The sequence below is a fragment of the Sturnira hondurensis genome, unplaced genomic scaffold (assembly GCF_014824575.4).
Source record: "Sturnira hondurensis isolate 20B ecotype Veracruz unplaced genomic scaffold, ASM1482457v3 Scaffold0011253, whole genome shotgun sequence".
Taxonomy (NCBI): Eukaryota; Metazoa; Chordata; class Mammalia; order Chiroptera; family Phyllostomidae; genus Sturnira; species Sturnira hondurensis.
In genome coordinates this window covers 2,137,545-2,152,850 of record NW_028083884.1, presented here as the reverse complement: position 1 = coordinate 2,152,850, position 15,306 = coordinate 2,137,545, and the positions used below count along the sequence as shown (strand labels likewise).

General features: G+C 49.9%; 1 protein-coding gene across 2 annotated transcripts in view; it reads right to left on the bottom strand.

The window, feature by feature from the left end:
* RGS10 (regulator of G protein signaling 10) overlaps positions 1-13,990 on the bottom strand; it is a 33,404-nt gene extending 19,414 nt beyond the window's left edge. The window contains exons 1-3 of one of the 2 annotated variants that reach the window (XM_037059651.1): positions 13,855-13,990; positions 1,895-2,013; positions 656-742 (exon numbers count right to left, since the gene is read on the bottom strand). In XM_037059651.1, coding sequence (XP_036915546.1) covers positions 656-742; positions 1,895-2,013; positions 13,855-13,903 — 255 coding nt within the window. In that variant the 5' untranslated portion in view covers positions 13,904-13,990. Of the gene's footprint in view, positions 1-655; positions 743-1,894; positions 2,014-7,482; positions 7,600-13,854 lie in introns of those variants that run through there. The other variant, XM_037059652.1, reaches the window with a different exon arrangement.
* Between the last annotated feature and the right edge of the window lie 1,316 nt (positions 13,991-15,306).

Here is a 15,306-nt window from a genome sequence, read left to right as displayed (position 1 = left end):
GCTGGTAGCGTCTTAGAAATGCACAGGCACCAGCCTGGTAAACCCTCCCAGTCCCCAGGCCTCCTTCCCCATAATCTCTTCCATCCCATCTTCTACCCAACCTCCAGCGGCAGAAAATGCGGGCTGACCCTGGAAGTAAAGGCTACCTCACCGCAAAGAGCACACATCTACCCAGGAGGATAGTCAGAAACGTTTTACGTGGGATGCCTGCCAACCCCAGGATGTTTCGTAAAGATACACTGAATAATTGACGATCCATCTGAGGCCCCTGCTTTTACCGCCACATCTGATTATCATTTCACTATCTCCGAACAAAATGCCAACATGCCCCACTCCGGGGGCCCACGCTCATAACCTATTCACGCGGAAATAAATCATTCGCGATGACGAACTCTAAATGACATACATTGTTCTTTTTGCTTTAAGTGTTTGTCCCTTGGCATAGCTCCATTTAAACTTGGATTAGCACTCTCTGTGTAAAATGATGCCTATTTGAGCAACACAGGGTACCTAACCTGAAGCTTAAATCTTCCCCCAAGTCCAAATGGATCAGATTTCTCGAGGTAATTTCAAAACAGATTAGAATGGCAGCTGTAAGTTTATAAGGAGAGAAAAATAAATTACGAATAACATAAGTATAAAGTGGAAGAAATACCTGTTTCTTATCTTGCATTTTCTTAAAATCTTCACACGCTAGCCAAAATAAAACATTTTCTTCACTGAATTCCTTTTTTAAAAATTCCTATAAGTACAGAGAAGATAAATGTAAAACAGCATTCTACTTTTAAAAAAACAAACGAATACATAAGGCATTCCCCTTCAAGGATTTGAGTTTGGCAAAATCCAAAAAAACGAGCAGGAAAACTCTGCCCTGAAAAACCAAGCTCACATTTCATGTTAAAGCCAGAAGGCCACGTGCATCTGAACTTAATGGCTTTGACATTGCAAGGAAGAGTAAAAATGAAGCAAGGGTCCCCTCACAGTTCTGAGCTGACAATAAATTACCAAAAAGTAAATTGAAGTGGAAGAAATATTAGTTCCTTCCAGACAAGTGTTTAAACAAAGTGCATTCCTCTAAAACCAGGCCCATTTTTTTTAAACAAAACAAAACAAAAAACATAGTCAGCATGTCCAAAACCATCCCGATGAGAACTATTTTAAGTTGGAGGTGTATATTTTTCTCTTCTGGCGGATGTTGGGGGTTAGTGGCACAGAGAAGTGTCCTCCAGGAGATCTAGACAGAGCTCACAGAGGCCTGGTGTCCAGGAATGGCAATAGCCCGCCTGCCACCCCCTCCCTGGGCGCTGAAGGACCCGCAGCCCGAGGGCTTGTCCTGGCCTGACCCCGGATTTAAGGACAGACTCCGGTGGAACTCAGGCAGACACGAGGCATTCTTCAAACTCACACGAGCTGCCTCTAACCGACACCTGGGACTGCTGCTGGCCAACAAAGTTATTTCCAGGCAGCACCGTCGCTTCCCCATCCATCAGCCTGCTCTTGAAGTTCAACTTCACTTTGCCCGTTGTTGTCTAGCCTGTCTCACTCTGTTAATAATCCCAACACACAAAAGAACAAAGTACACAAAAGACCCAGATGGCCCCTCCTGGGTATCACAGAGCTGGACATTCTTTGTGGATCCTGTCAATAAACATGGTGTCTCTTCCCCAGCACCCATGCCACCCCGAACCCAGCTACATGACACCCAGAAACAGTGTGCACACCACCTTGGGTGCCGGGCCCTGGCTACGGGAGAAAGCCTTTCCACCTTGGCATTGACAGGTGAGACATCCTTGTTCTCGAGTTGGGACAGTGCTAAAAACTGGCCTGTGCTTCCCCCACACGCATCTGAACTTCACGTGTCGAATCAATCCCGTCAACAATGAAAAAGGCAAACCCGAAATCTTTTCACGCCTTCTGGGTCTTCGAGCAGATTCTCCAGAGAGGCCGCCCATTTGGCTGTGCTCTTGGGGTGCTGGTGGCCGCTGCTGGAGCTCCCGTCACTGTCGTGGATGTCTGCAAAGCAAAGTTAGACTGTGGGGGTGGCCCAGAGACATACCTGCACGCAGTGGTGTGGCTGACTGGTGTTAAGTGAGGCGCCCGAATCTGTCTTAGGTGCTGAACCCAGTGAACTCATGCTCGCCCTGACAACACACAACCTTAGGAAGCGGGTGCTCCCATCTCCCCCATTTTGCAGATGAGGAAAACCGAGGCTCGGAGCGATGAAAGGATGTGTCATTTCCCGACACTTCCCTTACATCCTTTCCGCACCTCTGTGTCCACTGGCCAAGTGCAGGCAGCCCGCAAGTCTGACTCAAGCCCTCTTCCCAGGCTCCTTGGCTCAACAGCGACCCCTTCCCCACTGCACTTACTGCACAGCCGTATAACTATCACACTAAGTCGTGACTATTTGCACGACTGACTCTTACTCGCCTGAAAGCTCCTGTCCACCCCATCCTGTATCTCCAGCATGTAGTTCCTCGCCGGGCACACTCATAAAAGCGTGTGCCAGGGCCGGCACAAGGGCGGGGCAAGGGGGGCACGGACCGCAGCCACAAAACGTGAGGGGGCGTCCAAAACACTCGGGCCTCAAGAGAAATGATATGTTCGTACAATATTTTGAAAAACAGAAACTAATGCAAAACATTCCATTATGAGCAAAAGACCAGAAATTTAAATAAAGACAGGATTATTATCATTGCCGATTGTTTCTCTTGCCCCAGGCCCCAGCATGGCGGGGAGCCACACTGTCAGCTACGTGTGCAGCCTGAATGGCCCCTGTTCCTGCCCGCGTGCTGCACTCTCTCACGGCAGACACCTGAAAAGCCTCTTGACTAAAGGAGAGGGGACAGGGGACTGCCAGCCTGGAGGAAAGTGACAACACAAACGCATCTCATTTGCAGAATGCGGCCCCTTCCTAAAGTCAAAGGAAAACCAGGAGACATCACTGGGCGTGGGCCCACCTTCCACACCCAGTTTGGCCAGTTCAAACTGTGTGACCGTGGGCAACGTTCTGCAAGTGACATAAAGACGACCCCCCTGTGTCTCAGGTTGTCCAGAAAACCTGGGTTCCTCTCTCCCCTCCCTTACCATGGTGGCCCATCGCGTGAACTACCTTCATCGCTAATACTTTTTTCACCGTTGCCTTTTTATTTTCAAAGTAGAGACACATTTCTATTTTTTAAAAAAGGAAGGTTTGAATGTAGAAGGAAATAAACTTTTAATTAAGAAGTCAGCTAAATTTGGGGGTGGGGGTACGTTTTGTAAAGTATATGATTGTCTAACCACTATGCTGTACACTTGAAACGAATACAAAATAATATTGAATGTCAACTGTCATTGAAAAATAAACAAATAATAAAATAAAAGATATCAGCCAAGCAAACCATCTTAAAAGGCTAAGTGAAAAAGTCCTATAAATGTTAACTGCTGCAAATAACTAAGGGCCATAGGGTTTTACCTGTTCTGGGAGGAGAGTTGTACCAGAACACGTTGGACTTAATAGTAACTCAGCTTCCGTGACCTCTCGTGTTCTGTTGGGAGGTCAACACATTTCTCAAGCAGCTGAGGCTCCTTCTCCCAGCATTTGGGAAAACGGCCTGGATTTTCATCATTCTCAGGCTGACTGGGGCTAAGTGAAGCAGAAGCCAGAACCCCCGAGGAAGGCTGTTGCAACAGGCACTGGTGATGGAGCAAGGGGATGATTCGGGACAGCTCCATCCCTCTAACTGAGAGGCAAACTCCCTCGAACACGTCACAAATGGGTCTGATGCTTCTCTAAAGTGAACCTCCGGTCTGTGGATATTAAATTAGTCTTCCGCTCTCTCTGCAAATGCCAGCTAGAATGGCATGCCTCTGAACGCAGAGTTTCTTCCCAGTGAAGTGTAAATCCAATGAGGAGATCGTTATTATGAGACGTTTCGGCGGCAGGGTCCGTTCTGCCAAGCTTTTCACTAGTTTACCCCAAGGACACAGTTTGACAGTTGACCCACTTCCCCAGCAGATTCTCCCTTAAGTAAATAAATGTGGAGACACAAGTTCGCTGTCCCAGAACAGTCTTAGGCAGCTGCACGTCGCTCTCCCTGTGACAAAACTTGGGTCCTAAGTTTTCAACCTCGGCCTCCACGGGTTCCAAAGCTCTTGACATTCTTTTCGATGATAAACCAAACCACACTGGGGTTTTCACTGACTCGCTATCATGCAAATAAATACACTTGGTGGATTCCCATTCAGCCAGAGAGTGTTTAACCAGACCTGGTTACCAAAGAGGTAAGATCGCTGTCCCCAGACTTGACAACTGCCACCTTCCCCCAACCTCTATTTAGGTTTCCGTGCCAGCTTTCATGTGCACAAAAAGTTTTAAAGTTCAAAATCCACTAATGTAACCTAGTTGCTTTATTTTATAAAGCCTTGGAAATAAAAGTCCAGAGGGTAAACGACTTATTTTAAGGGGAGCCAGCTAAGGAACAGGTGGGTGGAACCTCATTGTCTTCCAATTTTGAGTAAGGCTTTTGCTTATGCTTCCCCGCCCCATCATCCTTCTTGATTGGTGTTAACATAAGAGATAGATCGATAGATCTGGATAGATCACCAGTTGCGAACTCCACTCACCCAATGGTGTCTCTCCTCCCCAAGCCCTTATCCCCAACTCCAAAGAGACCAAGCAGAGGCCCACTCCATGGGGCACTGCCCTAGAGATTGCTCCTGCACTCGGGGCATTTCCTCTCTCAGGGTCTGCCCCCTGCTTAGCAGACAGCCGCTGTTTTCTGATGTACTGGGATGGCCAAAAAGTTCATTTGGTTTTTTTCTATAAGATGGCTCTAGTAGCACTTAGTTGTCTTTGATGTCACTCAAAACGTCTTTGTTAGACTGTATGTGACAGCTGTCATATCAGCATGCATTTGAAAAAAACATCAAAATTGGTGAATTTTTGCGTGGCCATTTTAATATTGAAGATGGAAGATAATACACAACATTTTCAGCATACTATGCTTTATTATTTCAAGAAAGGTAAAAATGCAACTGAAATGCAAATATATATATATTTGCAAAAGTGGTTTGCGAAGTTCGTGCTGGAGATTTCTCGCTGGACGATGCTCCACAGTGGGGTAGACCAGCTGAAGTCGACAGTGATCAAATTGAGACATTGATCCAGAACAGTCAGCGTTATACCACACAGGAGATAGCCGACATGCTCAAAATATCCAAATCAATAAAGTTATTGGTGAAAATAAAAATGTGCTTTCCGCCCTGGCTGGTGTAGCTCAGCGGATTGAGCTTGGGCCTGTGAACCACAGGATCGCAGTTCGGTTCCCAGTCCGGGCACATGCCTGGGTTGTGGGCCAGTTCCCAGCAGGGGACTCATGAGAGGCAACCATACATTGATATTTCTCTCCTTCTCTCCCTCCCTTCCTCTCTAAAGATAGATAAATAAAATCTTTTTTAAAATGTGCTTTCCACTTTACAGAAAGAATCCTATGCGCTTTTTGGCCAACCCAATGTATAAGTGAAGGGCTTCCCTAAGCCACCTCAGTTCACTTTAAATGTTCTAATCAGTCCAAAAATGTGCAGGAGAAAGAAATAACCTTCCTCCATAGCAAAGCAGGTTTACCATCTGGACTTCAGATTAGAGCAAAACCCAGTTTCCCAACCCCTGGCACTTGGGTGGTCTTCTGTCCTTTTTTCGTTGATAAAGTTTTCACTTTAGGTGGATTACACAAGAGTGCATAGGTAGCAAAAAGTCATGTATTTTTATAAGAGCAGCTTTGAGAACTTCAAGCTAGTAAGGAGCTGTTGGTGATGACATTTGTTTCTGTTTTGTCCAGCTCTGTTCACTTTTCGTGTTGTTTAGTGTAATTGGAAAACATTTTTGTAGTAAAAAAAAAGGTTCTGTACCTCATGGGCTCTAAAGCACTCACTGTAGATCTTCAGATTTTTGCAGGCACAATACTTATTTTGCAATAAATTTACTTCAGATTAATCTGCCATTAGCTAATAATAAACACAAATTGTTTACAATGTTCTGGGCACTGTTCAGAGCTTTTTGCACAGGCTACACCACTGAGTTCTCCTGATGACCCACTGATGTGGTTCATAGTATTCCCACTTCGCAGATAAGAAAGCTGAGGCACAGGGATCTGCGAGGTCGCCCAGCTAGGAAATGGGAACCATGGTCAAGTGCTGACAGTCCTGCTGTAGAGTGCATGCCCTTTACCCCAAGACCCTAGTGTCTTTTTTGCTGTTGTTGTCTGCTGAACTTCACACGCACAGAGGCCAGAACATGACGGCCTTGAAGAGACACTCATGCTGTGGGAGAAGACTGGGAAAAACTGGGTGAAAGTCCAATTCCGCGCAAAAACTCCTCTAAGACTGTGCCAGAATCATCTAGCACGCAAACGCATGAGCATACGCTTTCCGTTTACATCCGTGCTCTCTGTGTGGTTTCTGGCATCGGTAAAAGCCATTCTTTCAAAGACCGTGCAGCATCCCATTGCAGATGGCTGAGGCTGGCTGCTTGCAGCAAATTGCATCATGCATTATTTATAGAGGCTATGATGTCATATCTACCAGAGACCTTCACCACACATTAATTCCTTGGACATGCATACTCAAAAGGGACCTGTAATTAACTGCTTACAACATACATTCTTGCTATTCATCTGCCACAAGGTCTGGGTGGTGCTCCTGATTGACAGTCTCCCCGAGTCAAATAATATGGTAGCAAAATCTCAACATCCAGCTTCCTCAACAGCAGAATCCACTTCCGCCCTGAAAGGGTCTGACCCAAGTCCCCCTAACATGGATAGTCTATTAAAGAAAATAAACATTCAAGCCCAGCAGAACGCAGACGTGTTACCCCTAACTTCTTGAGTGGGTTAGTATGCCAGGCGCACCATACACATCGTACCGCCGGAAAACATTCAGGCACAGTGCACACCCCACGACACCCATTTAAAACCTCAGACCACCTGTACAGACCACGTCACACATATTACATGGAAAGAAAAATGTCGCCCCAACTTAGAAGCCCCGGCTCCGTTTGTTCGAACCAGTGATCTCTGTAAGGCTCCCGAGAAACTGGGTCATAGAAACACTCTATCTTCTATCTAAATATCACTTAAGTGTTTGTCGGCTCCAGTATCTAGCTTCTGAGAATAACTACCCGTCAGGCATGCAATTCCCGGGGAGGGGAAGTTTGTGTGAACTGCAATTAGCAGAAAATAATAAAAGTATAAAAGTGTTAAAGTAATGATAGTAAGCTTCAAAGAGCAGAGCAGGCAGTTTGCTGAGAGAGGAGCTGGCTCAGCTCAGAAACAGCGAGGCCATTTCACTTGGGGTCTGAGGCCGCTCAGGCTGTGACTCCACAGGGCACCAGCGCACCTGGGTCTGTACCCCACACTCCCGCAGATCCCACTCTGCCCTGCCAACGCCCAGGTGATGGACAAACTGAGGACATCGCCACCGAGGGTGGGGGCCATTCCTTACGTGCCATGCCCTGGGTCCACAGGGCGGGTTCCGAGCAGCCCCAAGATCCACTGCCTTCTCTGAGACGCTTCGCGTGGGACAGGCCCGGGGCTCTGGGGCTCCCAAGCACCCTTGGGTCCAAAGGAAAAACAACCCTCAACATCCTCTTTTGAGTGGACGAAACAACAGATGGCCACTGGCTTCTAGTTTCTACCAGAGGGAAGGAAATAAGAATGCCTGTCTGTTATTCGTAGCCTCCCTAGAGCCCTCACTTCCTAAGCAAAGGCCCAGAGAACACAAGACTGCCCAGGAGCCCCGCCCTGGGGTGAAAGTGAAGACCTGGTTGTTATGTTTTTTACTTTCCAGAGCCCCTGTGCCTCCTCTGGGACCTCAGTTCTATGCATAAATGTTCCCTCACTCTCCTGGTCTGTGTCGCTCTCCCCTGACCCTTACCTCAAGGCACATGGCTTTTCGCCTCCACTATCAGTTGCATAGACTGTGCATTTGTTGAGAGTGAGAGCTGCATCTCTCTGACAGACTGGGGGGCAAGGCAGAGAGGGGCATGACAGCTATAAAAACAGATGGCATTTACTGAGCACTTACTAGATCCCATCCCAACTTCCCAACAACCCCTGGAAGTTGAGTACACTGTTGGCCCATTTTACAGATGAGGAAACTGAAGCACAAAGCAGTGAAGTCACTTGCTCCAAAGGAGCAGACAAGGAAGTAGACGAGTTAGGATTCAATCTGAGGTTGTCGGGCCGGAAGGCCTGGAAAGGAAAGGGCTGTGAAAGGGGCAAGAAATGAAAAGTGGGGCCCCCTTTTCTCACAGAACTTAAAATTAATTGAGATGAGGCCAAGCGTTCCCACACGACCGGCCATCTGTCCACACAGTGCCACAGACAACTATGAAGAAACGAGAATAAGAATAAGGAAATATTCACCAAGTGAGTTGTGTGGATAGAGGAAGACAGTCTGGGGTTTTGGTGGTTTGGTTTTTCTGTTTTTTGTTTTTAAATAAATAATTGTATTCACTTACATGGTGCAAAATTCAAGGGCTATGAAAGGGAGCCTTCCCCTCCCCCTGCCCTGTGAGAGGACGTCAGAATAGTTCTCCACATGCGATTACATCTTGCGTACTATCTGGGGTCTTAAAACATCCTTGTGTCTGTGGAATGGTAAAGATGGTTGAGGATGGTGGTGTTTGTTTGTAACGTCCTTTCTGGAGATAAGAGTGGGGAAAAAAGGAAGCAAGAAGAAAGGGGGGCCAGAGGCAGGAAGGAAAAACAGAAGTCATCTCCATATTCATTCTCTAACTGCGTTTTCATGCAGCGACTACGTGGATCCTGTGTGAGTTCCTGCAGCTTTGGACTTGGACTTGGGTCAGAGACCTGAGTTCTGGGTTCTGTTCCTTCTACAAGGGGAGGCTCCAGGCCAGTCCCGCCCTGGGGGGGCCCTGCAGCTGTACAGGGAAATTGAAATGGACAGGCTGCTTTTCAGGGGCAGAGAGAGAGGGAGGCAGGGGGCCTGGAAGAGCAGGTTTGCTGCAGCAGAGACTGGTTTTGGACAGGGGCAGCCTCAGGAGCAAAGGCACAGAGGTGAGAGTGTTCAGTCACCCAGGGGCAGAGTTGGGGTGAGAGGGGAATGGGACTGGGCAGGCCAGATTACGGGGTCCCTGAGCACCCGGCACAGGAGAGAGAAAAGCTGACCCACAGGCAGAGCCCTCAAGAAATGGGAACTTGCTTGGAAGGGAAACTTGTCCCAGGAAGTCTGCAAGGGACCGTTTCACTGCAGTGTCCACCTCCCGACAGCCTTATCGAGGACCTGCTGTGGTCGCCTGCTGGAGGCCACCCCGCAACCCCCACAGCCCCCCCCCCCCGCGCCACTGCCTCGGGTGGCTATCTGAGGGAAGCAGAAGAAACTGGTGAGAGTAAATTTAGCATTAAAAAACAGTTCCCCAGTGTCAGGGGCCTGAGGGGATTACTCAACCTCAGGGGGAAGTGACTCAGTTCACCCCGGAAATGGGCACCTGTCTAGGTTTCTTTAACAGTGAGGTTCAGAAACTCTTTATTTGGCCTTCTATCTTGATTGAGAGCCTTGCTGGATAAAGTAGCCTTGGTTGCAGACATTTCTCCAAGGAGGACATGCAGAGGATCCAGAGACACATGAAAAGATGCTTGATATCGCTAGCTATCAGAAAGATGCAAATTAAAACCACAATGAGATACCACTTTACACCAGTGAGAATGGCTATGATAAACAAAGAAACAAACAACAAATGCTGGAGAGGTTGTGGGGAAAAGGGGACCCTAGTTCACTGTTGGTGGGATTGCAGACTGGTACAATCATTATGGAAAACAGTATGGAACTTTCTAAGAAAACTAAAAATGAACGTGCCTTTTGACCCAGCAATTCCACTGCTAGGAGTATATCCTAAGAACCCTGAAACACCAATCCAAAAGAACCTATGCACCCCGATGTTCATAGCAGCACAATTCACCATAGCCAAGAGTTGGAGGCAACCTAGATGCCCATCAGTAAATAACTGGATCAAAAAGCTATGGTACATCTACACAATGGAATTCTATGCTGCAGAAAGGAAGAAGGAGCTCCTACCTTTTGCAACATCATGGATGGAACTAGAGAACATTATATTGAGCAAAATAAGCCAGGCAGTGAAAGACAAATACCATATGATCTCACCTTTAACAGGAATCTAAACAACAAAACAAACAAGCAAGCAAAATATGACCAATGACACTGAAATACAGAGCAGGCTGACAGCGTCCAGAGAGGAGAGGGGAGAGAATCATAGGGGAAAAGGGGAGGGACTCACATGAATAAGTATAAAGGACACATGGACAATAATTAAGGTGGGGGGCGGAAATGGAAGGGAGGTGGGGAGCACTGCGGGGGGCAGGGCAGGGAATATAAAACAGAAAACTGTACTTGAATAAGAATTAAATTTAAAAAATAAAAATAAATTTAAAACAACAGTGAGGTTCAGGAGACAGCAGTTCAACTACAAAGTAAAAGTGAAAGTAACAGTGAAAGTAAAAGTGAAAGTAAAAGAAGTGAAAGTAAAGCACCATGAGGTTCTCCAGCCACCAGTCTGCAGGCCGCCCTCCGTGGTGCTCAGAGCTGGCACCGCAGACTCAGCCGGCTAGGCATGGACGGTACCCAAATACAGTGTCGCCCCTGGGCCCTGCTCGGCCTCTCCGCACCCCTGTGTCCCTCCCCCTAGATGCCAAGGCCCGAGCCAGGGATGTTCTGCAGTGAAAGTTTCCTGAGGGGCCCATCCTGCTCCACAGCTGGATTGTTAAAACAAAGACTTTAAATGGCTATGTCAACTGTCATCTTTAAACAAAAACTTAAGCCCAGCAATAAATCTGAAACTGGCCCCCAAAGTTTAATGGGATAATGTAGAACAGGCCTGGGGGTGGGCCGAGGCCTGGCAAGCAGGTGGGGATTCCTCTGCGGGCCTCAGTCTGGTCACAGGGCTGTGGCTTTGGCTTTGCTGTTCAACTAAGCAATGTCGCGGTTACTAGCATCAGTGCAGGTGGTTGTAGGGGGTGGGGGGCGGGGGGCGAGAATCCTTCAGTGGGTCTTCACACTTCAGTGACATGAGAATCATGTCACTCTAGCTTGCATTCTAACCCTGGTCACCTAGATTGAATCAATGAGTCTGGGGTGTGGCCTGGAAAGCTGCGTTTTATCAGCTCCTCCCCCACCTACCCCTACACGGTTGGGGAACACATTTTGAGAAACTTCAGGAAAGAGGATAAGGATAGGGCCAAACCCTCATCTTAAAGACATTGTCCCCAACTGGAAAGGACCAGGGGTGTCCAACCTTTTGGTTGGGCCACACTGGAAGAAGAGCTGCCTCGGGCCACACACTACATACATTGAGACACGTAATCACACACACACAAAAATCTCATAATGTTTTAAGTAAATGTACGGTTTTGTGTTGGGCTGCATTCACGGCCGTCCTGGGCCGCAGGTTGGACACTCCTGGTGGAGTAAAGGGCCGTAGGAGACAGGACGGTGGCCCGGGCCAAATCCTGCAGAGCCTGATCCTGCTTCATGGGGCCACTTTAAGAACACTAATTCAGAATCACCAAAAAAAAAAAAAAATCAGTACAGGGTCCCGTGGGTCACGTGGCTTTGTGGGCAGTACCCTGCCTCTGGGGCCCACACTGCCCCTTTCTCACTGGCTGCTTCTTTCCCCCTGCCGGATGATGACCGACTGGCAGGACCTAATCTGTCCTTTCTGAGGGGGTGGGCAGGCTTTAAACCTAAAGATTATACAGAAATCTGGCCCTTGGACGCCAGGCATCCAATGCCAAATTATGACTGGTAACTCTTGATCTTCCTGTCAGTGGCCTAACAACATTTCATCAGTCTTACAATGGGTTGTCCCGAAGAGGAATCCTCCACTGGTAATCCTAAAACTGTCCCCATCTTCCTGGGGTGCAACCTGCCAATAGGCAACAGTACCCTAAAAACCATGCCTGGACCTGTAATTCAGTTGTTCTGTTTGGAGACTTCAAACCCACAATGATCCACAGCAATGAATAACCCGTGCACAACAGCTCCATTATAATAGGAACGGGGAGTGCGGGGTGGGGTGGGTTGGGGGGGAGATAACAACTAGCCATAAGTGAGTACTTATTATGAGCCAGGCAGTGTATTAGGGGCTTCATCCATTGTATGTACTTAACCTTCCACCTCTGTGGAACTCCCTTTATAGATGGGGAAGTGGACACAGAGGTGTACTGGCAAACCAGCTCTCCTAGGGAGAAAAAAAAAAGCTGGATTTTTAGCATTTGCCAATTTCCCTGGTATAAATATCCAATGGTAGCCAATTTCAAGCTAGGCATGCTTTAGCAACCAGCACCCAAATTTTTGATAATTTAGCAGTTGGCTCAGAGGTCGAGAAACTTGCCCCAGGTTGCTAAGTGATAGTAAGGCTGGGAAGCAGGAGTCTAACTCCAGGATGCAGGCTCTGGCTACTGCTCCCCAGGTCAGCCATCATGCCCCAGCAGACAAGAGCAAAAACGAGCACCCACAAAGGACTGCTTTGACCCACAGCCCTGCAAGGCAATGTTTACATGACCACCAACACTGAAATGAGCTCCTTACAGTAGCCCTATGAAGTTCTCCTTTATTAGGGTTGTCCCAAATACTAACTGCCGTGATTTGCATAACCTGATGGATGGGAAACCAGCTCCAAATAAGTGCTCTAAAAGGTGTAGCTACGATCATTCCATCTTGTAGCTCCTTCTCTGCGCTCATGCGCGTGCCCCCCCCCCCACACACACAGAGGTGCCCCAGCTCCTAAGAGGTGGAGATGGTATTCAGGACCTAGCCAGTCTGGATCCCGGCCCATCCTCTTAAGCACAGTGTCCCTCGGAAAAAAAAAAAAAACATGAGGGGGAAAGAGGGCAGGGACTGACACGTGCAGACTCTCAGGGAGCAGAAGGCACTCTTGAAATGGGAGACAGCGGAAAAGCCTCTGACCTCCAGGGTCAGGTGTCTGCTACTGTGTGCCCCCCCAGGGGCAAGTTACCTAACAGCCCCTGGCTTCAGGGCCTCCCTCTGTGAAGTGGTCACGACCATGTCTATCTCACAGGGCTGTCCTAAGGGTGAACACAGACCTGGACCCACATTAAGCGCTCAAAGGGGCGTAGCCTTTATTACGAACGAAAAGATTGAAATCCAGGGCATGGTCTCCTCTTCACCAGGTTTTCTTTTCTATCAGGTTGCCCCAAATTGTAGCTCAGAGGGGTCCAGAGTGACAGCCAAGCCGATACCTTTGTAATGTTAGCGCTTCCCCGGCTCGGACTACCAGAGGAGCCCCTCTCCACCCTGATGTTCACGCTCCCTCGCGACGCCACTTTGAGGCTCGGTGGTGCAGGGCTGAAGGCGCCAAAGCCCGCATGCCCAGGCAGATGGCTGGGGTCAAGCTGTGCCTCCTCCGGGCGCCGCACAGGCATCCTGCGCTCCAACGCCTGCAGCGCAAAGAACTCCAGGACCCCGGGGATCCTCACGACGCTCTGCTTTGTAAGTCTAGAGCCCGCACTAAATTCAAAGTTTGGAGGTATTTTGCATCTCCTTTCCTCCCAATCACTAAAAAGAAAACTGCTGCTGTTCCTCCTTTCGGCCAAAATTCCTCCCCCAGAAGCCTCTCCGGCTCTGCGCTCCCACGGCAGTTGGAACCACAGGAACGCTGGACCGCGCGGGGAGAAGTGGCGCGGGCGGCCGGGTTCTCGTCCGGGCGGCATCGCCCAGCCGCGCCCGAATCCAGGAGGGAGGGAAGGATGCCCCACGGCTCCTCGAGGCCTCTCGGGGCGCCCTGACCCCCAGCCCGCGGGCCCCGGGACAGCTTACCGGACGGTGGTCGCTTCCTGCTCAGGCGGCTCACCGCGCGGTTAAACATCTCCGCGGGCGCCCGGGTTTGGAAGAGGTGCAACTGGGCGCGCGGCTGCTGAGCCGAAGAAGGCGAGGAGGAGGACGCGGAGGAGAGGAGGAGCTGGCTCAGCACCGCCCCGGAGCGGCTGGCCCCCGCCCCGCCGCCCTTCTGACTTGACGCCGCGTGGCGCGCTCCCTGCTCCCTGCCCGCCCACCCGGAGGGGGCCTCGGGGTCCCGCCCCGGGGTGCCAGGGCGGGCCAGGGCGGAGCCGGCTGACTCTCCGAAACCCGGGGCCCGGCCCTGCGCCTGGGACAAGCACACTCGCCCAGAAAGAGCCCACGCCACCGGGGATTTAGGAACCCAGAGGTTCGCGCGTCCCGAGTCCCTTCGCGGCTCCAGGGCTCGCAGGAGATGCTGCCCCCGGACCCCGCCCGCCCGGCTCCCAACTCCAGTGTCTATCCTGGTGTTCTGCTCTTTCCCTGCAGCCGCGAGAAACGGGCATGATGCCGCGGGTGAACCGGCAGGGGTGGACCTGGAAACCTGCATAACATTTGTTTCCAACTTTTTTATCCACCGTGCCCGCCTCCTTATTTTCTGTGTGAGGATTACTTGTATTTTCTGGGGAGGGCGCTGCACAAATTCCCCGCAGGTGACAGGCGGGGTCATCTCCGGGTTCACAGACCGGGGAGCCGAGGCCTCGTGGTTCTGCAAAGCCTGGGTGCGATCTATGGCTTTCGCTTCCTCGCCGCCGCCCTGTATCCAGTATCCAGAGCTCTTGGGCCCGCCCGCCCCGTGACTCCGTGGGCTCTGGGCCTTCCCACGGCAGCGAATGCCTGTGGGGTGACTTCTCCAGGGTTCGGGTCGCGCACGGTGCCCTCAAGCGGAGTGAGCCGAGACTCCACGGGTGGGCACACTCCCCCCGGCCGCGCTCCGTGGAAGCTGAAACTTGGACACCTTCTGCCCTTGGCCTTGAGGCCACAGTGGCGGACCTCAGGGGACTTCTGTAGAAACTCCATGGGTTCCAGCGCAGAGCAATGCCTCTGCCTCGCACACAGGCTGGCAGGGGACACTTCTCTAACTTTGGGGACACGTGGCATATCTTCCGGTCGGGACACTTCGCTCAATGCTCGACTGCGCTCTGAATCTGATTTTTTTTCCTCTCTCGCCGCTAGTCACCTGCTCAGCGCCACGCGCCTCATTCTAATCTATTATCTCATTTCTTCTGCAAAACATCCCCAAAAGGGATATCATTAGCCCCATTTCCTTGAGCATTTGCTTTACGAAGAATTGCCTTCCTAGCGAGTCTTATTTTTCTCCCTGTGTATTGGGCTTTGTCTCTAAATTGGACTTTATTTTTAGCTGAGCTAATTGCTATTTTTCTAAACCGATCCCCAGTCGTTGGCCCCCCTCCATCCATCCCCTCGCAGTAT